Source organism: Amblyomma americanum, unplaced genomic scaffold (assembly GCF_052857255.1).
Source record: "Amblyomma americanum isolate KBUSLIRL-KWMA unplaced genomic scaffold, ASM5285725v1 scaffold_13, whole genome shotgun sequence".
Classification (NCBI taxonomy): domain Eukaryota; kingdom Metazoa; phylum Arthropoda; class Arachnida; order Ixodida; family Ixodidae; genus Amblyomma; species Amblyomma americanum.
The window spans coordinates 2,236,724-2,263,743 of record NW_027526485.1 but is presented as its reverse complement, the minus strand read 5'-3'; the positions used below and the strand labels follow the sequence as shown (position 1 = coordinate 2,263,743).

The 27,020-nt window shown below is 48.5% G+C and overlaps 1 protein-coding gene across 50 annotated transcripts in view; it reads left to right on the top strand.

Moving 5' to 3' along the window:
* Positions 1 to 27,020, top strand: part of LOC144111913 (uncharacterized) — a 420,777-nt gene that overhangs the window by 268,087 nt on the left and 125,670 nt on the right. For all 50 annotated transcript variants that reach the window (XM_077645003.1, XM_077644993.1, XM_077645002.1 and 47 more), the window contains 3 exons: positions 11,870 to 12,097; positions 16,568 to 16,664; positions 23,716 to 23,847. In XM_077645003.1, the coding sequence (XP_077501129.1) occupies positions 11,870 to 12,097; positions 16,568 to 16,664; positions 23,716 to 23,847 (457 nt within the window). The remainder of the gene's footprint in view (positions 1 to 11,869; positions 12,098 to 16,567; positions 16,665 to 23,715; positions 23,848 to 27,020) is intronic.

Here is a 27,020-nt window from a genome sequence, read left to right as displayed (position 1 = left end):
CTGTAAACAAGCGAGGAAAGTTTGTCTCGCACGCGGAACAGCCCAATCTATTTCGGCGCCAACGAGGCCGCAAACTGTTTGCTAGCGTCGCTGAGGACGTGCTGGCGTCGAAGCACCAGATCGCCCACTTCGTAGTGAACATCCTGGTGCGAGCGGTCGTACTGTGCTTTCTGCTGCGCCCTAGCAGTACCCAGGTTGCGGCGAGCGTTGCGTAAGGCCTCCGTCATCTTAGCGCGCAGCTGCATCGTGTACTCAGCCCGTGCTGACGAAGCGACTGGCGTCTTCCTGCTGTCCGATAGAATCCGGTCCATCGGATTTAACAGCTCTCTGCCCAGGTTGAGAGAAGACGGCGCATACCCAGTCGAGCGGTTAACAGTCGAATGCAAAGCAAACGCGATCTCCGGCAGATAGGAGTCCCAATCTTTGTGCCTCTCAGATTACGCGACAAGCAAGTGCTTAACGTTGCGATTGACTCGTTCCGTGGGGTTCGACTGAGTATGATAGGTGGTCGTTTCCTTCTGCTTAATGCCGAGTACCGCGCACGAATCAACGAACACCTTCGCAGTGAAGTAGGACGTGTTGTCCGTTATCAGCTGCTCTGGGAAACCGAACCTGGTGAATACGTCCATCAGCTTCTCCATGATCACTCGTGCCGTCAGCTTTCTAAGGGGGAAAAGTTCAACCCACTTGCTGAAGTGATCCGTGACTACCAGCAAGAACTTGTTCGTAGTCAGTGTCATAGGATATGGTCCCATGATGTCACATGCCGCGATCTGCCAGGGAGTCTGGCTGTTAATCGGGTGCATGAGGCCGGGTGGTCGTCCGCCTCAGGGCTTCACACTTTGGCACACATGGCATGAGCGGGCGTAGCATATTACGTCCCTTTTCATGCCAAGCCAGGTAGCAAAGCGACACAACTTAGCATAAGTCTTGGGGCCGCTTACATGCCCAGCGATGCACGAGTCGTCAAGTCCAGTCAAGTTTATTTCAGCTTTTGTCGTACAGAAACCATGGGTGACGAAAAAAAAGCGGTTCGCAATGACTGCTTGACAAGCTTCGTCACCCGTGAAAGTGACGTAGCAGTGCTGCTCTGAATGCTCGCGGTATCACCACCTTGAGCGTCTCCTTTTTGTCGTTCTCGGAGGGGATATACCTCAGCAGGACGCCGTCGGAATCCAGCAGATACGAATCCATCGCGCTCACAGCACTACCAGCTGTTTCCAAGCGCTCCGCACCGACAGCAAAACCAGCTGTCTCTGTGTGCGCGGCGGCCCTGCCACCCAGCTCCTGGAGCCCGTCGAACACCTTTCGACAAAACGGATCCTTCTGCTGAGCTTCGAGCAGCTCCTTTCTGCTGAACACGATCCCCACGGAACTCTCGTAGTCCACGGGGTTCACGCTCTCGCCCTGGATCAACGGTTGGTCCGCGTTCCTTACTTGGGCTACGGCTCGGGTCTGTCCCTCACTCTCTTCGGCTGTCGGGCGGTCGGTCGCATGACCTTCCTCGCACTGGACAGGCTCTCGCGAGAGTGCGTCAGCCACAGCGTTGTTTTTCCCCTTGCGGTAGCGCACAGTGAAGTCGTAACACTGCAGCAACAGTGACTAATGCGCTAGGCGGCCGCTCGGCTCGCTGAATCGTCTCAGCCAGGTGAGCGCCATGTGATCCGTCTCGATCGCAAATGCCACCCCATCGACGTAATAGGCGAACTTTCGCAGAGCAAAAACTATCGCGAGACATTCCTTCTTTGTCACCGAGTAGTTTCTCTCTGCCGGCGTCAACGAACGGCTGGCGAAAGCTACCGGACAGAGAATGCCTTCATGCTTCTGAAGCAGCACTGCTCCTAAGCCCAGGTCGCTTGTGTCGGTTTGAATCACAAACTCCCTGTTTAGGTTGGGTAGCTGCAACTCAGCTGTGTCAGCGAGCACTTTGGTGAGGTTGCGCAGTGCATCCTCTTGCTCGTGGCCCCAACTCCAGCGCTCACCTTTCTTAAAAAACTTTGTCAAAGGCGCCTGCAGCGCTGCACAATCTGGGATGAGCTGGCGGTAAAAAGTTCGCCATTCCCAGGAAGTGTCTGAGACCGGCTAGATCTGTTGGCGACGGAAACTTAAGCACAGCCTCAAGCTTATCATCGCACGGCAGAATGCGGCCTCTGTCAATCGTGAACCCCAACAGTGCTATTCGGGTTGCGGCAATGTGTGCCTTCTTCGGGTTCAAAGTGATTCCCGCGGACCTCAGCCTCTCTAGGACGTCCCTCAAGTGGCACAGGTGTTCCTTGAAAGTTTTCGAGTACACCACAATTTCGTCTAGGTACGCGAGTGCATGTTGCCACTTCGCATCTTCCAGAACACGGTTCATTAGGCGCTGATAAGTAGCGGGTGCTCCTACCAAGCCAGAAGACATTCTCTTAAATTGGAAAAGGCCTCTGTGACAAGTGAAAGCAGTTTTCTCCTTGTCCCGCTCATTCATTTCAACCTGAAAGTATCTGCGGCTAGCATCGAGCGTTGTGAAGTACTTCGCCCCACCTAGGTTGGACACTAGGGGAGAAATGGTTGGTAGAGGGTACACGTCTTTTCTCGTAACCTCATTCAGTTTGTACAAAGTCGATACGTGTCGTCTTTCTTTGGGACCAAGACTACCGGGAAGCCCCAAGGGCTGTTAGACCTCTCAACAACGCCAGTGTCGATAAGTTCGTCTAAGGCGCTGTCCAGTGCTTTTCTCTTGGCCAAGCTAATTGGTCTAGGATTGCACTTCCAAGGCAGTGCGTCACCCGTGTCTATTCGGTGCCTGACTAGGGTAGTGAGGCCCGGGCGGTCAGTGAATGTCGCGTTGTACTCGTAGTGGAGTGATGACAAACGTGCCTTCTCCCTCTCCGTCACGCTGTTCACAAGGGGTGCGCTGACCTTCCCTGCGCGGCAGAGCAGTTTTCTACCGCGGCAACCTTCTCTCTGTCCTCTCTCTCAGCGGCGGGTGGATTTGTCACGGTCTCCCCCCGCTCACGCCGCGTTCGGAGTCTGAATGGTCTGCAACGCCGCGGGCGCTTTCGCGAAAGGCTTCAAGGTGCCTGATGTGTGCTCCCTGTAGTCTCCGCTGCTGATGTCTATCACAATCCCTGTCTTGGCTAGGAAGTCTCGTCCAAGAATTACAGGAACTGATTAACAGGGAAGATGAACGAGGTGTTGTCGCCGCACGCGTCTTTCCCAGCGAACCTTTATCCTAGCTGCACCGCTTGATTGCGCTGTGCCGCTCGCGAGGCGAAAAGTGGCATCGCACTCTCTCAGCCGGATGTTGTTCTCGCGGATGGTTTAACACTTCGTCACCGAACAAAGAAGCGCTTGCTCCTGTATCGAGTAATGCGGTGAATTTCTTTCGAGCTATCGTTTGCTCAATGAACGGCGTTAACAAGTCAACAGAACTTCCTACGCAACATGCCAAAGGCGCTAGCAAACCGGGGTTGTCTGTGTACGCCGTGCAGGATCGAAGGTCGATCACCAGCGGCTTTGGCCATTTCCCGTCTGTGTTTGGTCACGGGCGGGAAGGCGGCCACACTCGTGGGCGAAGTGCCCCGGTTGGTCGCAACGGTTGCCCGGGCCCCGACGGGCTTGGCGATGGTCGCCACGTTCCGGTTGGTTGTCTCAAACTTGCGGCGCAGATGGTGGGGTCCGCTCATGCGGCCGCTTGTCACCCTTGCGATCTTGCCTAGGTTCGTTCCGTTCTGCAGCAGCGTGTGCTGTTCGCAACGCGTAGCTGAACGGGTCCAAAGCGCGGTCGGACAACTCCCAACCCCTTGGGACACGCTTGTCAGCAAACCGTGCTGACGCTTCAGCTCTGGATGGGATGCGCGCTGAGCTGCCATTCCACGCGCAGTGCGGCTGAAGTGACAGCGATGCGGGTGGCGGCGGCCGATTTGCTCACGCATAGAGGATGTCTCCCTGAATGCGCTTTGCCTCAGCAGCCAGCTCATCCAAATCCTGAACCTGACTTCTCTCAGGTAGGTCGTGAAAGTCGGGTGCGCTTGTCTCGTGACACGCTCAACTTTCTTCGTGTTCGTGGCGCAAGGGTCAGCGAGGCGATAAATTTCGTCCATCGCTCGGACGTACTCTAACAGAGACTCGTCGGGGTGCTGGGTGCGGACCTCCAGCTCTCTCTTCAAACGCCACTCGTAGTTTGCAGGAAGGAATTCGTCGCGGAAACTTGCGCAAAACTCCTCCATCCGGCTCGGTTGCCGGCTAGTCGGTACCAGCGAGCCGCTTGCTTCGTCAAAGAAACAGGCACAACATGCGTGAGCATTTTGGCGTCTGCGATACCTTTCACTTGCTGATAATGCAGTAGACGGTTGAGGTGGTCATTTGCTCCCGTACTGTCGTGGTACCCCGTGTCGGTAGGCAAGCCTATCCTAACATGTGGTGACTCGGCCGGGGCTTGCAAATTGTTTTGCAAAATACCTGCTAGACTCTGCATAACCTGCATTCCGTTCGGCAAGAACACCTAGGATGATTGCGGACTAACGCCCTCGAAGTTGGGCGCAGCCGCTGATGGCGTCGAATGATGAGGCCTAGGTGCCTCATTGTCCGCGCCGCAGGGCGGCGAGGCACCCGATGTGGAGCCCCCCATACCAGGCCTAAGTCTTGCCAACGCGTCAGGGGATGTCCCTCGGCTATTCCGCGTGGAACGCCCAAGATTCGCAAATAAACCCTTCCAAAGGCGCGTCGAGTAGGGAGCCCTGGTTCTGTGCCGCTAGCTCTGACGGCATGAACAAAGACTGAAGGTCCGGTGTATCGGCTGCCATCCTTTGTTAGGGCGACGGTAGTCGTTCGCTCCAACAAAGGTCACTGCTCGATTGCCTAGTTTATCCCACGTTGGGCGCCAAGATTTGGGGTCACTCTGCGTCCAGCCGGCCGGGAAGTCGAGCTTCCGTGCCAGCTACACGCAGGCATTACTCAAGTACGTAACACGTTTCCCCAACCCGTGGTGCAGAGTCGCAGCCACGGCAAGTCCGGACGAAATAGGCAACTGCAGGGCACGCTAGGAAACAGTTTATTATCCTAACGCGAGGCAGAGCACACAGCGGAAGAATGTTCTATCCGTAAAATAGATGTTCAGTAGCTCACCAAGTCATTGACGTCAACCGGCGTTGGGTTCGAGGGCCGGCGGGCAGCAAAAGGGTTCCTCGGGCACTCAAGTCAGGTCCGGCAGCGAGAGAGCGTTACCCGCCGCGAGTTCCTCCTTTTATCCCCTCGGTCAGTGCCTCCCTAGCAGCAAATTGTCGCCGTCATGCTCAGGCATGCGACCCTCTCCACAGTAGGCAGCGCGCTGCCGTGACATCACATCAGTGCTGGGGCGGAAATGAGAAGAGTCGCAGGGGTGCCTTCTCTCCACATTCCTGGTGGCCAGCGCGCACGTGGAAGTCGCGATCGCTGCTGGCGCGGTGGAAGGGGGGGGGGGGGGGGGGGATACCAGGGTATTCCACGAGGTACTAGGATGCATGCATGCTGTACTGCTGAAGCTGAAAAGAAATGGGCACTTGATCTTCTTATGAAGGCAGCAGAAGAGACAGTGCTAGTGAATCAGCATGCTAAAGCACTAAGTGGAGGCTGTGAATCTCCAAGGCTTACCAGTTCGGGTGACTCCATGTGGTGGGCCTTCAACAAATTTAGTTTTGATGAGAGCCGCCAACTAGGCAACACAGCGAAGAATGAAGTCATTGAGTACTTGAAAAACCCCTTCTATCGCGATCCAAAGACCCTTCGGCATGGTGGAGGACCAAAGGCAGCCACCTTTACCCATCCATAGCACCACTTGCACGCTGGTACCTTTCAATCCCAGCAACACAGAACACCAGCGAAAGGATGTTTTCAGCTGCAGGAAACATTGTGCGCTGCCAGAGAGAGAACCCTCTCACTCAGCATGTAGAACAGCTCGTGTTCTTGCACGAGAACATTTAGATTGCATTGTGCTGGGCTTTTAATGAAAATTGATGCCTGGAAGTGCAACATGTCTCTTTTTAAATTACCGTAAAAACCGGAATATAGGTCGAACTTTTTTCAAAAAACCATGGTGAAAAGTTGACCCCCGTCTTATATACTGGTCATTGGCGGAAAAACTACGGAAGTCTTGCAACAATGGGCGTCTGAACTCAACAGCGTTATGGTGGCTAGAAGGGGAGGTGAGAGTTTCGCAGCGGGCCGTGCACGCAAGCGTGTGTCGTACTCATTCATGCTGTTGACAGGTGGCGCGTGCGTCGCGTCATAGATTCCTCTCTCAGGCTGGCGAATGTTTGTGAGGTGCATGCGCCTCTGTGCTGCTGTACGTTTTCCCGCTGTGTTGTTAGCACTCAGTTTTTTTTTTTTTCTGATTACGTTTACCCATTGTAACCTTAACATGTCCTGAGCACATAAGTAACAATGGAGAAGCGTGTCATGCGCCAAACGCATTGCTTTGCGCCCGGGTGCACGTCAGGATACGTCTCCGCCAGAAACAAGGGCAAGAAAGTCTCCACTTTTGCTGCCCCGAGCGATGAAGAAAGGCTTAAAGTGTGGCAACAGGCGGTACTACGTGCAGACAGACCCCGGGAGAAAACATCTGTGCTCTGCGAATTGCACTTGGAGCGAAGGTTCATCATGCGAGACTACATCCACGTTTTGAATGGGGAGACTGTAAGGATTCCCCGCAGCCGGCCATGCCTGTCTGAGGACGCCGTTCCCACGCTGTTTCCTAACACTCCAGCGTATCTTTCGAAGAGGCTGCCCGTGAAGAGGAAGTCAAGAACATCGAGAGGCGAGGGGCTCGGGAAACGAAGAAAAGGGAGTGACGGCTCGCCATGCAAGGTTGCTTCATTCGTTGCTGACAGCACCCGGGACTCCGTGGCAACTGATGACGACGCAGCAGCGGATGGCACAGCGATTCATTACGCCTGCAGCCGGGAAAAACTGGACAACTTAACAGGTGAAAATCTTCCAAGTAAATTCTGGTCGATGAACGTTGTCGCGGACGTGCCCGAGTCACTTGCATTCAGTGTTTTTTTCTCAGGCAGGTGACAGCGTGCGCTTTAAAAAGCTAGTGTTGTGCTCGGCGGAAAATATACACTATCACTGTGCCATGTTCGTCCAAGGTGCGGCGTTGAAACAAGTCGACATGTTTGACCCCCAAGGTATGGAAAACCTGCTTCAGTTGGTTGATCAAATGAGTGTATGTCCTGGATTTGAGCAGAGCTTGGCACCAAGTGAACTGCATCAAAGCCGCAGCCGAGTAAATTACAGACTGCACGGAAATAAGCTGCACAGCAAGGGCTGTCGAGGAGTCTCCCAAGGTGAGAAGCCATGCATTCAGTGCAAGTACCTGCAGAAGCTTTTAGTAAATTAAGCTTGCTATAAGAAGAGGAAGGCCAGGGCGGCTCCTGTTTCCAACGCGTCAAAGAAACTTGTGATGTGCAACCTACAGCTGTGTCGCGAAAAGGCGAAGGTTGCCAAGGTGAAAACGATGACAGCAATGAAAGAAGAAAATGCCGCTATTTCAGAGGGGAAGCTGGAGAAGAGCCTCCCTGGACCGCCTGAAAAGCAGTGGCAGCAAGTTCAAGCAGGCTTTCAAGCGTCAAAAAGAAAAGGCACTCAGGGAATAACGTATAGCCAAGAATGGGTATTGGAGTGCATCCTAAGGAAAATAAGGAGCCTCAAGCTATACGAGTACATATGTAAGCAAAAGGTGATGGTACTCCCTAGCAAGACTTGCCTGCACAAGTATATGAAGGGCTATAAGAACTCTTTTGGCCTCAATGAGAATATGTTTGCCGCAGTCGCCGAAAAAATCAAGGGCATGAATGAGTTTGAGAGGCATGGAAGCACTCTGATCGATGAAATGAAGCTTTCAGAAAGCCTGAAAGTGACAAATAGTGGTTTTACTGAGGGCTTCGTTGATCTGGGTGCCTACACTTCTCCAGACCAAAGCAAGGAGACCTGTGACCATGGTCTAGGGGTATTCAGCCATTTTCTGGCAACTTCCAGCAGATCCTTGCCACCTTTGATTCATATAGCAATGTGAAAGCAGATGTTCTTTCAGAGATTGTGATTGACATCACATTAGCAGCTGAAAAGTGCGGCCTGTTCGCGGATTTTGTTACAGCAGACGCTGCATCATGGAACAGGAGCATGTGGCGTGCTTTCGGCATCAAAGGGACCGCCAAGAAGACAGTCTGCAAGGTCAAGCACCTTGCATATGACAAGAGGAGTTTGTACTTTTTGTCGGACTTTCCTCATCTGGTTAAATGTGTACGTAGCTCTGTTGTGTCCAAAGGCTTTCACACACCTGAAGGATACGTTAGAGTGGATGTGGTAAGAGAAGCCTGGAAATGTGACAACAGGGATGTTGTAAGGCTCTTAAGCAATGCCACGTAACTAGGGCAGTCATTGAGCCGAATGGATTTGAGAAAATGAAGGTCAACTTTGCTTTTTCACTATTTAGTGACGAGCTACTGAGAGGACTCTATGCGTACCAAGATGACATTGAACGGGTGTGTGGTGCTGGCTTGAGTGCAGCAGCAGCATCATTTGTAAGGCAGATGTCTAAGCTTATAGCAGCTATGACATCTAGGTGCAGTTCTGGTGCCATGCGCATTGGTTCAAAAAGTCACACCGAGGTGATGGATTTCTTAGCGTGCATAGACACCTGAGAAGCACAAATAGGGAAAGTAGGCTTTCTTATGCAAGGCACAGCTGATGGGCTTCGTGTTACGCTGACAAGCACATTGTCCCTTCTTGAATACCTCACAGAAGAGCTTGACTACAAGTACCTAATTACCTCTCGTTTGAGTCAGGATCGCTTGGAAAATTTATTCTGTACCCTTAGGCAAATGTCAGGCAACAGTGATCACCCTACACCGTCACAGTTCTTGATATCAGTGAATTGTTTGTCATTTTGCAGCTTAGCGAAGGCCCCGCCAAATGGAAATGTGTTGCCCTCATTGATGAAGAGCCTGCTCTCGGCAACCAGTGAAAGGCCAGGAAACATTCAAGGAAAGCTTGATCAGCTGATGGATATTGGGTTCATGAACGAAGTTCATGAGGTGCTTGCATCATGCAAACTACTTCCTGATCATGATGCGAATGTTGCAATAAGGAGTGACTCGCGGATTTCCTACTGTGTTGCAGGATATGTTGCTCGGAAGATGCTCAGCAAAACAAAGTGCCATGACTGCTCTAGAGCTCTGCTCCTTCCGGCTGGCTCTGAACTTCCAAAGGAAGCTTGCCTCACACAAGAGGTTGATAATGGAGGGTTGCTGTATCCATCTCAGGAGCTTCAGAAATGGATTGTGAAGCTAGAGGATTCATTCACACATTGCTTTAGCGTCAGTAGGCTGAAGGCCAACAGTGTGATGGAGTTGATTTCTTCTTTGGCAAGGCACAGGCTAAATACAGTTGGCTGCGACACAGCACAGAAGTAACAAACCATGTTGTGAAGCTTTATGCACTAACAAGGCTAGATTTTCTGTACAAGCACAGAGCAAGGCTAGAGAGGGAAAGAGGCAAAGAATGCGGCACCTTAAGCTGAGGCATGTTGCCTGAGGGTGCGTTGTCCCTTGCATGGTGCGTTATTTTTTTTTTTTGCTCTGTCTTAGGCTGCATCATTGTTTACCCTTACTGGCTGGCTTTGCCCACATACTTGTTCATCCCTGCAATAAAATTTTGTGCTGTACTGCAAGGGCTCTGTTGCTTTTTCTGGCTTGAGAACGAAACACTGGCTCACAGCCGAGAGAAATTCAGCGCTTTTTTTTTCTTTTTGGCAACAACTTGTTGCGTTCTTTCACGGGCAAAAATAGCTAAAAAGAATAGCTAAAGAAAGTTTTTTACCTCCTGCCCGTCGGTCAGCGTTACTTGCACGTCTAGTGTGTTTGCGTGTAATGCTAGGCTTGTTATCTTCCTGTTTAGAATGACTAACCACGTTGGCTGATTAGCATTTATGTTCCTGTGGTGGGCAAGCATCACATAGTCACCACATGCTCCTCTACGCTAAAACAACGCAACACTACCGCGCAAGCAGCGGGAACGAGCCGCCAAGTGCGATCTACGTGTCGACAGCAGCGCCGCCGCTGCAAGCATTGTCTCTTGCTACACTCCACACCGGCCGATGCTCTCACCTCTCCTCCTAGCCACCCTAACAGCGTCCCTCCATCACCATCGCCATCAGTAGCAGTGCCGCCATTTTGCGTTTCCGTAGTTGCAAAGCTATTTTGGTTAGAGGCTGCTTTTTCACATTTTGTTTCAAAATGAGCGGAAGCCGTCGGCAATTCACCGTCTTCAAGAAAAACGCGATTGAGTACGCGGGAGCTCACTGCAACCTGGCGGCACAGCGCGAATTTGGAGTATCCGAAAATAGAATTCTGAGAATTCAGTACTGGTGGAGGCAGAAGCTGCGTATTACAACATCCAGCAACCAGAAGAAAATATAATTTCGTGGGCGGACCGCAGCGTATCAAGAATTGGAAGGAAAGGTAGCGCTGCATGCAAGATCGGGTGGTGGCGCAGCAACAAGCGTGCCCGATTGCTCAATTTAAAGCTGATAGAAAATTTCCGAGATAAAGCGTGCAAAGTTACTAGAACATTCTGGAATGAGGCTGAATTGGCTCTGTCTGGATGCATCTTGCATCCACGAAGTGATAAAATGGCAGCTTTGAAGAATGAACGAACACTACAAAGGTTGGCGGCAACATGATAGGCCTCTGAAACCTCTCTAGTTAGTTGATTTGTGTGTCGAAACAAGATTGTGTTTTGATCAGGCAAAGACTTGCAACCACTGCATTTCATACAGTGCTTGACAAGATTGGATGAAGGTGGCTTTTTCAAGGACAAAAGTGCTCTTGCAGGCGTACATTAAGGCAATGGCTAGTTTGTCCAATGTAGGTCCAGCTTATCCGTAGGATTGAGCACACCCGCTCAAATCTTGCTCTTCGCAAACAACCGCACCATGGCATTGTGTGGAACGGCTGAAAATTTTGCCTCGCTGCAGTCGACACACCTGCCTGTGTCACCCGTTCCGAGACACTGAACTTGCGGCCTGGCGGGCAGTTGTTCAGTTCTACCACGTAAAGAATGACAGCCATCTTGAATGTATCCGTGAACTAGTGCCAAACGCTTACCAGCCCCAGAGCGCAAATGACAATTGACGAAACACTGGATTAAAAACTGCTAAAACGTGGCCAGCAAACAGTGCCAAAGAGAAACTGTGCGTGAGCGGCGTCGGTTCTTCCATCAGCTACCGACACTCCCTGAAAGCGCCGCCATTCTGAGTGGTGGTGCCGCCTCGATTGGAATAGTGGCCCTTCCATCAGCTATTAGCACTTCCTTGAGTGCTGAGTGTGCAGCTGAAAGAAAAAAAAAAGAAAAATCCTTTCGAACAAGCCAAGAATAGCCAAACACAACTGCCTAGAGCCATAGAGCAAACATAAAATTGTAACCGTGCTGTAGTGTCCCAGGTGTCTCGTTTGTCTCGCCTTCGTTAATGATGCCATGCTTTGGTAAGTCGACCCTCCCCACTTCAGGACAGGAAGGTTAACCTGTGAGGCCTTGAATTTGTACAGACTTCAGCGCGCTTTTTTGTAGAAACGTCATAGGCATATTTCACTTCAAAGTTTTTCTTGGTAAAAACATAATTGAAGCCGCTCTGAAAAATGCTTATTGGGGGAGATCGATGGCATTGCCTTGTACGGTTTGCTGAAGGGGAATCGGAAATAATTTGCAAAATTTGACTGCATAAACTTCGAGTCGAGACACGTGGTTGTGGCATCAGCTACGGTAGCTGCTCTTTTGCCCCTACGTAAAATAATTCCTTGCCCATGGAACATGGAGTGCATCTCTAGTGGGTGGCTGCGATTAATTGCAGGCGCTTCACTACTGCGAGGTGCTGGCCGAGGCGATGGGTCGTCAGTGTGGGTCGGCCCAGCTGGCCGCCCAGACTTACGAGCTGGCCAGCCGTCTCAAGTACCACGACCCCCACTTCAGCCAGGGACCGGGGGAGCTGGAGGAACTGGGCGAACCCCCGTGGCTAGCAGCCTTCGCCCAGCTGGTCACTCAGCTGCTGCAGCAGCACGCAGCAGCTGCACCACCTCAGGTAGGGAGGGGAGCAAGTGTGGGGCTGCACTAAAGAGGGCTGTTGCGTCCAGAAGGCTAACACCATCGCTTAAACACCAAGTTGTAATGAATGCTAATCAACAATTTTCAAAATTAGGCAGTTTCAATTACATGTTTTCTTGGATAATAAGTTTTTTACACATTTAAAAAAAAAATAATGCATCTACAAGTTTTACTGTGTAGGGAGGTATGCCACAAAACGAAATACACTTAGGATAGGACATACACGCAATGCACTCACATCTTTTAAAGAATAGGAGGTGCAGTGTAGTAGCCACTTCTCGGTTTTCTACAGCCCGAGGTTACAGGTAGAAAGACAACAGCACTTTCCGGAGTTGTTCACAAATATAGTTCACAAAGGTGGCAGTCTGGGCTTGTTGGTGATTCATGATGGAAATGTACAGCGCAAATAAAGACGAGGACACAAGGAAGACACATGGAACACACAAGCGCTGACTTGCAACAGTTTATTTCGAAACTCGGACCAGTATTTATAGCTGAAAAACCAGGTAATTATCACACATGCACAGTAGGTGACCCATTCATATGTTGGTGCAAATATAACAGCTCCTTACTGGTGAGAGCAATAAATGGCTCGGTCACGCAGGGCCCACCCAACCGGTCTATCATTTCAGCCTCTATTATCTCTCGAGTGAGTTGGCAACGGTTTTTGGCGATAACAGAGCATTCTTGGTAAGCAGGTTGACTCTTCATCTGAATCGCTATCATTTTCATCTTTACCGTTTTTCCCACATTTCCTACAGTGAGCGCTCAGAAACCCTCCTCGCCGTTCAGACGCATTACTGCAATGCTCTCTACCGCTTTGTCCTACGTAGCTCTTCCCACATTTCAAAGGGATGCTGTAGACAGTCGAATGCATACAATGTACGAACTTTGTTCGGTGCTTCTTTTTGCAGTTCTGATTCTTTGAATCACTGGGCCTGGACAGTCTGCATAATTTTTGCAGCTTATCGGGGGCAGAGAAAAGAACTTTTACATTCCCCCGTTTGCCGATCTTTCTTAGGCGATGAGACAGGCCATGAATGTACGGGATCACAGCAATCCGATTTGTTGAAGGCGGTAGTGACGTACAAGTCTCTTTTGAGCACAGGCACTTAAGAAGAATTTCCACGTACTTCACTACCGCCTTCAACAAAACGAAATTCAAGCTTAAAGTGAGCCTCTTAACTTGCAATGCTGGAATTCTGCACAAGTCAGCATATTGCGCCCGCGTGGTTTCGAATTCGTACTATTTTTAAATGTCTTCTGCCGCACGAACTTGTACTGTAGCCAGAGTTCACGGAACTCATCTGTGCCGAGTCTTTTCGTCCCAAATACAGGAAGAGGTAGCAGGGCAGTCAGTGCTTGGGAGGCGTACGGCTTCATGGAGACGGCGAGTGCGGGAGGAAATGGTGGTGCATTTTCAAAGCGAGGTCAGCATACCCACGGCAAAACGCACTGCAACCCTGACATTTCTTTTGTAAAACCGTAAACAGCTGGCGTTTTGATGACAGGCAAGACGCCTCTCGTTATATGCAAGCCACCTTAGAGTGCAGGTCACGAGATACGATGCCAATTTTGGCTGTTGTCGCTAGGCCTAATGATGAAGACCAACGCCGATGGAGTGCTTGCTTCGGCCGTTTCTCGGTTCCTAATGTTTCGGCACTTTCGCATTTTCGTTCCAGGCCCAACTTACTGCGGGCACAGTGCAGTTCCCACAGCGTCGTGTTAGCTCTCCCATCTAGACTTTGTCCCAATCCATGCGTTCATCAGCGACATGCCGAGGGCAGCACAGCCAGGCCGAGCTTGTGAAAGCGGTCGCCGCCCGTTGTCTGTGCACGTGTCGCGCAGCGAAGTTTAGTCATGAGGGGCTTAGAATGTGTGCAGTACAACTGACCTCTTCCTCCGGCATGTTGGCAATAAGTTTGGGATTTTTTCGATGAAATTTGATTTTCCGGACTGCCTTATTTTTTGGTCGTTTTTGCGGTCCCTAGAGAGTCCAAAAAATCTGTCGTCAGCTATAGGCCGTAGCTGGCGCCCCAGCCGGTACCATATATCAGTAGCCGAGCGAAACCTTCATGCTTCACATCAATGAGACGATGACTATAGTTGCGCTTTTCTACACCTTCTCCGTACTACAAATAAGCGAAACGGGTGACTACATTTCTTATGTTCAACCTTCGGCTCACTTGCAGTAGGAATAGGCCTAGCAAGTCTGCCAGTTTTGTATGTGCGATGTCGGCTATTGTGGAGAGCGAGTTCACAAGTTTTAGCGAATACAAATGGTCATCGAGCGTTGATTTGACAACAGTGACCTGGAATCGATTATTGCTTACATCGGATGATGCAAATGCATCGAGCGGGAAGCGCCGCTGCTGACCCAGTCTGTCAACCAATGCTGCAGGCGCCTGTGGCGGCAGCTAGCAGTCGTCGACATCGCTTGGAGGCATCAAATTGAGCCATTTTATTTATCGCAAATGGGTGCCGAACATACCTCTAGATAAACCTTGTTTAAAATGACGTACTGGACACATCGGAAAAAGCAAAAAAGCAGTTACGAGTCAACAACCTGGCTATGAAGCGTAAATGCTGGCGGGCGCTCGCATTTTTCGGCGATTCTTGCAAAGTTCTCGCACTGCGCAAGCAAGTAAACGCACAATCGGCGGAAAAGAGTTGAGCTTGCTTAACCTAAGTGGAAAGCAGCTTGCAATCCGTGCTGAACCGACATGCGATTGCTGCCTGTATACAGATGTAGATATGTAAACAAAAGTAGCGCCTATATGCAGTCGTTGTCATGGGCGCATTCCTGGAGGAGTTAGTTACGCACCCGTGCGGTTATTTCTGAATCCTGTACAATTGTCTGGAAGCATTAATTTAGCGAATACATGCACTGTTTGCTAAACAAACTAGCAGCAGATATCGCAATCAGCGGCCACGGGACCCGGAGCAGTCTCGCAGCGCGGCTGCGCAAGTGGAGCGAAGGGAAGACAGAGAGGTCTATTGGCCGGTAGAAAAAGTGAGGCATCGCGTCGCTGTAATGTGACCAGGGTCAGCTACGGGCCACCGACACAGACGTCCGCTGAGCATCGGCGTGGGCGTGGCAAAGCGAAATACAACGCAGAAGTGGCGTTGGCATATATGCGGTGTGGCGATTGAGATCGGCCGAAGCGAGCTGCTTGGTTTCAGGACTCAGTGTCGTTCCTCGCTCGCTTGGCTTTTCTCAGCATATCGCAGTGCCGACCATGTTTGCCGGCACATGATTTCGAAAGGTGCTGCTATGCACAGCATCTGTACGAGAGCAGACGACGCAGCAGTCCATGCTTGACAACTTTTTGGGCCCACGTGACCAGGGTTGCTGCTCTACCCTGTTTATGACGTCGCAGCACACCACGACGCTCAGAAACCGAAACCGCTCAGTATAAGGAATGCAGTAATAAATTATTTATCGCACATGTATGAATTGGGGCTATGCACAGCGTTTGAAGCAAAGAACACGCCACCCCTTTAAAGCTCTGACACAAGCGAGTGATTGTGTTGACATTGAGGCTCACCGTCATCAGCTGCGTCTGTAGCGCCGTCGATAGCCAGGTAGTTCGCGCAGGAGATATCCGGAGCGTCCACTGCTGTGCAGGCATCCGATACAATATGGCGTCGCTTTGCTGATAGCTGAAAGCGTGGTTTGTTCTTTGTTAAGCATCGTGGAATCCCTTCGAAGACCCTCAGAACAGCGTGAGGCTTCAGCTTGGGCAGCTCACGTCACAGCAAAATAGCGCCCTCATTCACAACGAACTCATCATACCGAACGATGTCAGTGGTATCGAGATGTTTTCACAAATGCATACGTACGGTGAATCAAAGGAGAAGCCACCAATTTCTTTTCAGAGGATGGCTCGCAGTTTGGCATGAAACGGGGAAAGAAAAAGTGGACACGTTTTCAACATCGCCCATGTAGCCGGAGTGGCCACGTGTCACGCAGCAAGGTGAAGGCATCATTCACAGCATGCGCTCATTTCACCACACAGGCATTCACATACTTCCACACTACACTTGATAAAACGCCGGAACAAGAAACCGACACAACAGCACACCACAAAACGTTGTTTTCTAGGCATAGGCGGCCGGCCGCTTGCTCCGCTGCTCGCCAAAACATGATCCTTGGTTGACGGCAGCGCTGCCATGCGGCTGCTTTGGGCAGCATACCAAGGTCTTCCATTGAGTTACGGAAGTTTCATGAACATAAAGTTATTGAGGGACTCTGGTTACGTTTGTTGTTTTTTTTCAATTCGTGTATGGGCCATGCCTTCAAAATTTATGCCCGAATTTTAAAAAAAATATGCAGCCCTTACACAAGTTTATATGGTATGTTGGCTAATTCTGCTACAACTTCTAGACTAAATGTTTGTTTACAATGTTCGTGAAAAACACTCAGGAGGATTTTCTATTTTTCCAGATTGGCGCTTTGTACGGCCAGGTTAGCAGCTGTGGAGGCAATGCTGTGGCCGAAGTGTCTGGCGGGGACAGCTACCTGGATCAGCCAGGATTCACCAGTGAGTATTCAGCAACTTAACGAGGGTACTTTGAGCTCAACAAGTACTGCAGCAGAACCTAAGACCATTGGACTATGCAAAATATTTATATTAAGTGGATTGTCTTATTATCCGAAAATGGGAAATTCACTGCGCTAAGCTTGGCTGGCATTGCCTCAAGATGTCTATTTCTCCTCTCTCAAGGTTGGTTATTTCATTCTTTATCAAAGCATGGAAACCCTACAATCGGAAGTCACTGCACCTTTTTTTCTTTCCGATTGTGAAAAACTAGTGTGCTTTACAATTGAGGGTGCGTTAGAATCGAATAAATACTGTATGCCAGTTGTTTGCAGGTTGTTCGAAAACAGGGTTAGATCCATCTTGTAAGAAGTGCGGGCAAATATTGGAATTTTCAAATAAGAGTTGAATACAGGTGTGAAGAAAAAATGGCTTTGAATATCAAAAGGAATATCTGTTCAGTGTGGAAAAAAAAATATTTCAGAAAAAGGTAAATGGGCAACTCTTGTTGTCTTTTTTTTTTTTTCAGAATAGTGTACGGTCTTTGCAACTGAGCTAAACAAAACTAGACTGGCTCAGCACCATGTAAAAAAACATAATGTGCACAGAAATCTACTAGAGCGCTGCACAGGCTCAGGCCAGCCCCCAGGCTAGAAAATGTGCTCTTTTGCTGGGCCTGCAGGCCCATGGGCCGGGCCTGGGCGACTGGGCTCGAGCCTTTATGTAGAGGGGCTATGTAGGGCTTTTATTAATTACTGTACGGTGAAGTACGCGTATGGCACTCTGCAGTATCACGGCTGAGAAAAAACTACTAAATGCTTATTTACTAATTTTTGGTCTCTGCTATTGTTGCATTGCCTTCAAGCAAGAAAAACGAGAAATAGTTGTTGTTTTTTTCTTTTTTTTTTCACCTTTGCCCGGAATGTCTTGGAAGCGAACGAATCCTGGTGTTAAAGTCTTTCCAGTGATTTACTACAAGCCACTACAGTCGAATCCCATTTCAATGAATGAAATTTACGGGACCTGCTAAAAATTTCGTTGAAGCAGAAGCTTCGGTGTCGTAAATTCGGGCCAGAACATTGACAGATTGGACTGGATAGTTCATGAAAAATGTACATTTTTCAAAAATCTGCCAGCTTCGATGTTTCGTCGTTTACAAAACCTCTTTCGTGACGCCTTCAACAGAAATTCTTGGTAATGCTACAATTCGCACACTGTCTTCACGCCCCTGTCGGTCGACACAAATGTTAATTCACAATCAGCTGTGATTTTAGTTGCCGTTTGAAAATGGAAACCCGCCCAGCGATAATAATTTGTGGCCAATACTAAGCCAAATGTACTACTCAGATGTAGTCCTCATGCAAGAAAAAAAGGAAAGCGGAATTGAATTTCTTGGATCATGAGATCCCCCCCTCTCCCCCAGAAAAAAATGCAAACATAATGGTTGAAGCATTGCTTTATGGTGGGCGTCTGGCTTAAATTCAATTTTCAGAGTGTGTTTTTGCTAACCTACAAACTAATTAACGCAACAATTACCACTGTACAAGATGAGCAATGTTATTTTTTGTTCACGTGGAATGAGAGGCAGCTCATTTGTGAACAGAGTTAAAACGGCGTCACATCCAAGTAACTTCGGATGAGCACGCCCGGCCGTGTTGAATGGTACAAGGGCTGTTATAAAACGTGCAAAATGCAGCTGCTCTACAGCAGCGTTTAGGACACTTCAGGTCTTCAAACGCATGTACGGGCCTGTTTATTGAATAAACAGGCACGTTTGCTTTTCGGCTTAATGCTATGCGTCCCTTGCAGTAAAAGTGTTATTCATTTCTTTTGATAGAAAAACAACCACTGCGGTTGTCATTTGAACCTACGAAATCGTACTCATTAAAACAATTAATTATTAATTTAATTGAGGTGGCTTTGAGGACATCTTTACATTTAGACTTCACGGGCCATAAAAAATGACAGATTTAAAATCAGAGGGTAATATGGAATTTAAGAGTTTATTGTGTGTGTATGCAACCCTATTCACAGACAAGATCACTGTTCACAAAGCCAAGTGCGCAGTCAGCCTTACCTTGTCTTCTTTTTGTGTTTGCCAAACTAGTTTTTTCAAATGTTAGTGCGACATGGGCACGTTGGCTGGACACTTTTGTAGCAGGAAACTGCTTGCACACAGCCCTGGGCTTCGGAGTCTATTAGTATGCGGCCCATGAAGAGCTCTAATGTCTACTACTTGATTAAACAGCATAACAGTATTCAACCTGTAACATGGTCATGCATAATGAAATCTATAAAATTACTCATGACTGGGAACTAAAAATAACATGGTGGCTTGTAAAACGTCATTAATTTGGAGCTCAAGGGACCAGAAGAAATGCCCGGGTTATCTGAAGGTCGATATACAAGGTGTTTCACCTAAGACTTTACACACTTTTTAAAAATAGGCTCTTTGAATTAGAAGAGCACTTTCTTGGCATAGCGTTGTCAGTGGTGTAGTGCATCCGAATGCAGTTAAGACGTGCTAATCAGCAGGCTGGTTAAGTAATATTACATAGCGAACTTTTTAACTATTACTGTTAGGCTCCTTAATTACTGAGAGGCATATAGCCCACCGTAAGCAATATACATATTAGTTTTGAGACTTTCTAAACCGCTGTTACTCTCGGTGCTATGGCTCAACAAGTTTTGGCTTACGAGTTACGAGCACTGGAGAGGTCGCTTTGCCTGCAAGCTTCTCGAAAGCGCATGTATTCTCGCGTGATGTAGCCAAAATTCGCTGGGACACAGCATCAAAGCTAACCGCGTCTTCGAAATTCTAGAAACTGATGTGGATGTTACTTACGGTGAGCTACACGCCTCTCAATTATTAAGGAGCCTGACAGTAATAGTTATAAAGTTAACTACAGTAAACGCTCGTTAATTCGAAGTTGAAGGGGACCGGAAAATTGTTCGAAATATTGAATGGGCGCTAGAACGAGCGGTCATAGCGCCCCGCCGCGTGGGCAGAACCCGAAGCAGTCACCTCTAGACTCGTTATCGCAAGCTAGGCCCTACTACATGGACGTAAAGCCCCCATAAACCATAAATCATAAACAGTTTGCCCAGATATTGGAGTTTTGCCACAGTTGGTTTTGTGAAGGTGAAGGATTTTGTGAATATTTGAAAATTTTTGAATATTTGGGAATTACTGAATATCCAGGAATTCTCAAGTATCGAGCATATATGATTTGTATTCATAATTTAGGATATACACACTCCTACTGTTTGGCTTTTTGGTACACGTTTTATGAGCTGTGTTTTTTCATATTTCAGTTGCGAGAAAATGCTTGTGATGTGTTGTCCTTGTACTTCCAAGATGTAGCTGCTTACATGATACTTAGCTGATGTGGCTTGGAGCACTTTCGTGTTGAGTAGATTTCTGATAGTCCACCTTTTTCATGCAGCCACTCTGTGCATGCTCTTCCTCTGCCCTCTCCACTAGTTAGGTGCATTTCATGTTGGTGACAGCTGCCATTTGTTTTATTTTTGACTAGTTTTCTGGGTAGCAGACAAATTTTTGTGCTCTCCCCAGCCACACCTTGTGAAAGAAAGGATTCAAACTCTGCTAATTCAGACAAATTAGAACTGTTTTTTTGGCCTGCTACATTTTCAGTGCATTTAAAGCCATTTGAATTCAGTGGTGCCTAATTCAAACTTATTCTCTCGCTCTTGACATTTTCTGGCTTATTAGAGGGCCGTGGCTGAGGTCAATATGTCAGGTTAGTGGCTCCACGTCGGCTGAAAATTCAGTCCCTTCTGTAGTTCAGCCAGCTAACTTGGAGACATTTCTGAAAGGTGGCCAGCATGCCAAGCAATCATCCAAATATCCCTCCTACAACCTGAATTGCATGGCACATTGTTGCTCGTGCAAGAGTTGATGTGCACACAACAGGCTTGATGACTGTTAGGGCCATGCAGTTTTGTTTTCTGAGCTGTGCCCTTGCCTGCAGCAACGGCAACTCATGGTCACACACCGTTTCGAATGCAGATTGGCGCATTACAGGTCTCTTGTTTTTTTCTGTCTAGCAGGCGTTTTGCCGTTGCTGTGCCCCTTATGCTTACTGTGCTGCAAAATGCCTTTTCTTTTTGTAGTTTTTGACGGCATTTAAAGATTAAACATTTGGATAATTTGCTTTTTCCAGTCCCTTAAAGCCCGAATTAACAAGGTTTTGCTGTATGGAGAAAGCAGTGCAGTATTGCCAATTTATTTTTGACCGTTCTGCCAATTGGAGACTGCTGGTTGAATAAGCAAATACTAAATGCCTTTCACTCATATTTTATCTTGTGCCAGTGCTTAGCTTGCTCAAGGCAGCAGGTTCCAAAATAATATATGTATGCATAGCAAATCTTAGTTAGTGTTCATCATATCAGACAAACTTGTGATAATCTGAAATGATGGGGGTCTGCTGTATTCTGCCTGCTCTTTTACCCGTGCACAAGAAATAGCAGTAAATACTTAAGGCCTTAAGAAGGACGGCAGTTTGGGCAAGTTGGTGTTCCATGGTACCAATAAAATTCAAACAGCGCTAGACAATAGGACCAGAAAGAGGAGGAGACAAACACGGCGCCGTGTTTGTCTCCTCCTCTTTCTGGTCCTGTTGTCTAGCGCTGTTTGAATTTTATTGGTACCATGGAACACGGCGCCGTGTTTGTCTCCTCCTCTTTCTGGCCCTGTTGTCTAGCGCTGTTTGAATTTTATTGGTACCATGGAACACGGCGCCGTGTTTGTCTCCTCCTCTTTCTGGTCCTGTTGTCTAGCGCTGTTTGAATTTTATTGGTACCATGGAACACGGTGCCGTGCTTGTCTCCTCCTCTTTCTGGTCCTGTTTTCTAGCGCTGTTTGAATTTTCTTGTTACCATGGAACACAGCGCCGCATTTGTCTCCTCCTCTTTCTGGTCCTGTTGTCTAGCACTGTTTGAATTTTATTGGTACCATGGAACACTGCGCCGTGTTTGTCTCCTCGTCTTTCTGGTCCTGTTGTCTAGCGCTGTTTGAATTTTCTTGTTACCATGGAACATGGTGCCGTGTTTTTCTCCTCCTCTTTCTGGTCCTGTTGTCTAGCGCTGTTTGAATTTTATTGGTACCATGGAACACGGCGCCGTGTTCGTCTCCTCCTCTTCGCCGTGTTTATCTCCTCCTCTTTCTGGTCTTGTTGTGTAGCGCTGTTTGAATTTTCTTGTTACCATGGAACACTGCGCCGTGTTTGTCTCCTCCTCTTTCTGGTCCTGTTGTCTAGCACTGTTTGAATTTTATTGGTACCATGGAACACGGCGCCATGTTTGTCTCTTCCTCTTCGCCGTGTTTGTCTCCTCCTCTTTCTGGTCCTGTTGTCCAGCACTGTTTGAATTTTATTGGTACCATGGAACACGGCGCCATGTTTGTCTCTTCCTCTTCGCCGTGTTTGTCTCCTCCTCTTTCTGGTCCTGTTGTCTAGCGCTGTTTGAATTTTATTTCTACCATGGAACACTGCACCGTGTTTGTCTTCTCTTTCTGGTCCTGTTGTCTAGCGCTGTTTGAATTTTCTTGTTACCATGGAACACGGTGCCGTGTTTGTCTCCTCCTCTTTCTGGTCCTGTTGTCTAGCACTGTTTGAATTTTATTGGTACCATGGAACACGGCGCCATGTTTGTCTCTTCCTCTTCGCCGTGTTTGTCTCCTCCTCTTTCTGGTCCTGTTGTCTAGCACTGTTTGAATTTTATTGGTACCATGGAACACTGCGCCGTGTTTGTCTCCTCCTCTTTCTGGTCCTGTTGTCTAGCGCTGTTTGAATTTTCTTGTTACCATGGAACACGGTGCTGTGTTTTTCTCCTCCTCTTTCTGGTCCTGTTGTCTAGCGCTGTTTGAATTTTCTTGTTACCATGGAACACTGCGCCGTGTTTGTCTCCTCCTCTTTCTGGTCCTGTTGTCTAGCGCTGTTTGAATTTTATTGGTACCATGGAACACTGCGCCGTGTTTGTCTCCTCCTCTTTCTGGTCCTGTTGTCCAGCACTGTTTGAATTTTATTGGTACCATGGAACACGGCGCCATGTTTGTCTCTTCCTCTTCGCCGTGTTTGTCTCCTCCTCTTTCTGGTCCTGTTGTCCAGCGCTGTTTGAATTTTATTGGTACCATGGAACACTGCGCCGTGTTTGTCTCCTCCTCTTTCTGGTCCTGTTGTCTAGCACTGTTTGAATTTTATGGGTACCATGGAACACGGCGCCATGTTTGTCTCTTCCTCTTCGCCGTGTTTGTCTCCTCCTCTTTCTGGTCCTGTTGTCTAGCGCTGTTTAAATTTTATTATTAAGGCCTTAAGTTTGTTAATGCAATTATTTTCAGTCTTGGTGCTACATGTTGCGAGGTATGGGCTACGGACTCGGTGAAGGTTAGGAATTGGGTCTTTATTTAGAGATTTTGACCCAAAAGAAGAAAACGAAGATATAGACTGGCTCCTCGAGCAACTACTCTCTTCCGCTGCCGGAGGAAGACTGCAGCCAGCTGTTCGGGGAGCCAGTCTGTATCTTCCAAGGGCCTAGGGCCCTGTTTTCTTCTTTCGGGTCAAAATCTCTAAATACAGACCCAATTCCTAACCTTCACCGAGTCCGCAGCCCGTACCTCGTCACGGTGACGATAATACCTTCAAGGCAGTCAAAAATTTACCTGAATACGAACTGTGATAATGAGCACAGTATATCGGGAATGCGGTTCAAATTTAATATAAGAATTATTATTCAGAAAATGTCGTTGTTCTTGCTTGACATGTGGAAAGAGTAGCCACAAACTCACACACAAGCACATGGGCCGAGAGTTTCTGTCAGAAATGCTGGTAAAATTGGCGTTCTCCGTATTGAAAATGCAGGAGAGATGCCTCATCTCATTGAAAGTTAAGAATATACCGTTTGCTACTTAATAATGGCATTAAATTTGTCCGTGTGGCACGGGTAGTGGAAGAACACTGTAGGTGGAAAGTGACTGCTTATTTGGTAGGGCTTGGTTGACCTTCTGCCAGCTGTGCTTGTGTCTTTTCTTGTGCAGGTAGCACTGGATTCTCGATGCATGACAGTGGCATGTCCATTCTAGAGCAGTCCGGAAACTATGGCAACTCATACCTGGACCCTTCTGCATGTGGTGACAGTGCACAAGCAGTTTCACCTTCGGCCGACCAGTGTGAGTGCACTGTTTCTTGTTGCGTGCTGCTCCTACACTACTCCCATTTCACAGATCAGGCACAGTGCTGTTAAAGCTAGTGGCGAGTGAAAAATAAATGTTTTTCCTGCAGGCTATCACTTTTCGTGAGCTTGATGAAATGCGCTCTTATTGCTGACAACACGCTGATGCTTTTTTGGCCTTAGACGACTCAGTTGTAAAGCAAGTGCAGAGTACCATGCCTCTCTTTATTTTTTCATGTGAACTACCGTATCACATTTCTGAAAAAAAACTTGTAGGTGTTTACACTTGGCCTTTAATAATAGAACACGATAGCACTATCATGCAGCCTCCGCTTATCGCCAACCGCTATCCGCTGCCGCGCGGGCGTGCCCGTGGGCACATTCCAAAACATAAATGTATTAGTCACTGGACTACTCGTCCACACTTGTGCCATCAACCTCACTAGTGCTGTCGTCATGATCATTGCTGCGGTCCCACAGCAAGTCCTTCTAACGTCATTGCGCAGCGAAATCCGTAATTCGCAAACAGCCGCATCATGACATTGCGTGGAGCAGCTGAAAATTTTGCCTTGCTGCAGCTGCCACACCTGTATCACCCGTTGCGAACGTCGAACTTGCGACCTGGCGCGCAGTTGTTCCGTTTCATCAGCGTAAAGAATGGCAGCCATCTTGAATGTAGCCGCGAACGAGCGCCGGTTGCTTACCGGACCCGGAGCACAAATGATGGCTGACGAAGCACTACATTAAAGACTTGTGAAACGCGACCGGCAGGAGTCAAATGTGTCGGAGCCTAAAAGAAACTAAGCGTGAGTAGCGTCGGCTCTTCCGTCGGCTACCGACACTCCCCGGCGCCTCTGCGGTTACGAGTGGCGGTGCTGCCGCGATTGGAATAGCGGCCCTTCCATCAAATATATCGGCGCTCTCTTGAGCACCAAGTGCGCGGTTGAAAGTAAACAAAAAAATACTTAGACGACGCATATTAAGAGAAGAACACGAATGTGTTATCGGGCCGCCACTTATCAGCAGACGCAGTCAGGGACCATGTGTGGGGAGTGGGCTGGTGCCGGTTTGCTGCTTATCGACAGCCACCATTGGTCACCGTGTGTGGGGTGGGGATGCCAGTTCTGTGCGTTGACTTAGCAGCTGTTCAAGGCCAGCACCAAGAGCGATGCGACGGAGCTGCACAGCAAAAATGCAATTACGCTGTACCATGCCCGATATCTTGTTTGTCTCGCCTTTATTTATGGTCCGATGCTTTGGTTTCGATTTTAAGTCGACCCACCCACTTTGGATTTTCTTATTTTTAAACATAGGTCGACTTCTGTGCCTTTCACAGCATTGCAGCTGATGTGTGAGACGGAGTGTAGAGAGGCCCCTCAGCTGGGAACTTGCCAACCAACCATGCCTTGGAGAATTTTTTTTGACTAAACACAAATGTAACAGTTTGTTGCGTAAAAACAAACAGAACTGACTTCCTAATTTCTTGGAAGTTTTAGTATGTTTAATATGACATCTCAAATTCTTCTGTTGCATTTTTTTTTGTGCGATATGTCTTAAAGCTGGCTTTGTCACTGAGGAGGATTTGTGCTGCCCACTGTGCAGTTTCCCCTCCAGAAACTACTTATTGCAGATAATCAAAACTAGTTCCAGAAAGGTTAAAACTGCGCAGAAGACGAGGATATGGGCAACAAGGAGCGCACGAAACATCATGGGCATGCAGCATCTTTAGGCCGTTACAGAGGGGATGCCAGCCAAAGTCCTGAGGTCCCAATACAAAGGGGAAGCATGCATACCTTGAGGCCATTGATGCGTGCAGCACTGCTCAACTGCGCCTCTGGAGCCCCCCAGCTCTCTGTGTACAGTACACATAAGTGCGCTGCCATCTGTGAAATGTTGCTCAGGTTTCCAGGGACGACTTGTAATGAACCCGCTTTATAGAAGTGTAGTGCAGTGATCAGCTACAGCACTAGTGTCAGTGAGTGACCACGCAGTTATCCATGCTCGGCATCAGCAGCAAAAATGTCTGGAGGCTAGGCATGGTCGTACTTGTAAAACAAAAGTGTGCCAGAAATTCGAGCGTAACTGCCGTCCGCCATGTTTACAAGCAAACTGGCCATCAATCAGCCCGCAAGGTAGTATCTGTGCTACCTCGAGATTCTCGAGGAAATCCTCCACTCAAGCAGCGATTCGAGTGCAGGTTGGTTTCTGAAATGCAAAGCAGTCCTCGAGGGTCGCCTGCAGTAGAAGTTTGAGTTGCGGCGTGGTTGTGACTTCCTTGGCGAAATCTGTGTATGGGTGATATTCTCCTGTTCTGCTCAAGGTGTGCTGTGAGATTCATCCTAGTTTCATTCAACTCTTCCCCATCACTAGTTGTCTTAACCCAGGCATATTGCATATGATATTTATTGCAAAACTGTGAATAGTTTTTATTTATGTATCAATTTCTCACAGTGCTGAAGAAACTGCCTTGTCCAGTGTATATATCAAAGCAAGGTCAAAGTGCCAGCTGGAAGATAAACTGCAGAACTTAAGGGCAGAAGAGGGTCTTGGATAAAATTAATGAAGTCGCAATCACAGAAAGGCATCCTCGCCGAGGGCGAACCCTCATGAGGGCGTTCTCACCCTCACCTCATGAGCATTTCACTTGGTGAGGTGAGGGTGAGGGAGGGCACAATTCGCTGTTTGCGGGCGAGGGTGGTGGCTACATGAGGCTTTTGTCTGTGCCGCCTGGTACGAATTCCTGTTGTAAAGCGCTACTCCTTAGGGTGAAGATCTCGGGGAAGACGTAGTTTCTGCAATCTTGAGGTACACGAGGCGAACACGAAACACTGGTGCAGCACACCTTCTCCATCGCCGTGATGTACTACACCACCAAAAAAAGCGCTCTTCTAATTCAGAAACCTTTCTTTAAAAATTGTGTGAAGTATTTGATGAAACACTCTGTATAGTGCACTAACAAGGGGCCACTGGCCGGGCCGTGCAGGTGGCCGCCAATCTAACGGGAACCATGGTACTGCAGTAAACATGTTCATCATCAGCCCCGAGTCTATCAGATGGTCAGAGTGTAGAGTAAAACACGTAGAAATTATACCTAGTAAGGCTGTTGAATTTCAAACTTCTAGGCCTTCTTTGCCGGAACGAAGTTCGATTCCAGCTCAGTGAGGTTTCACA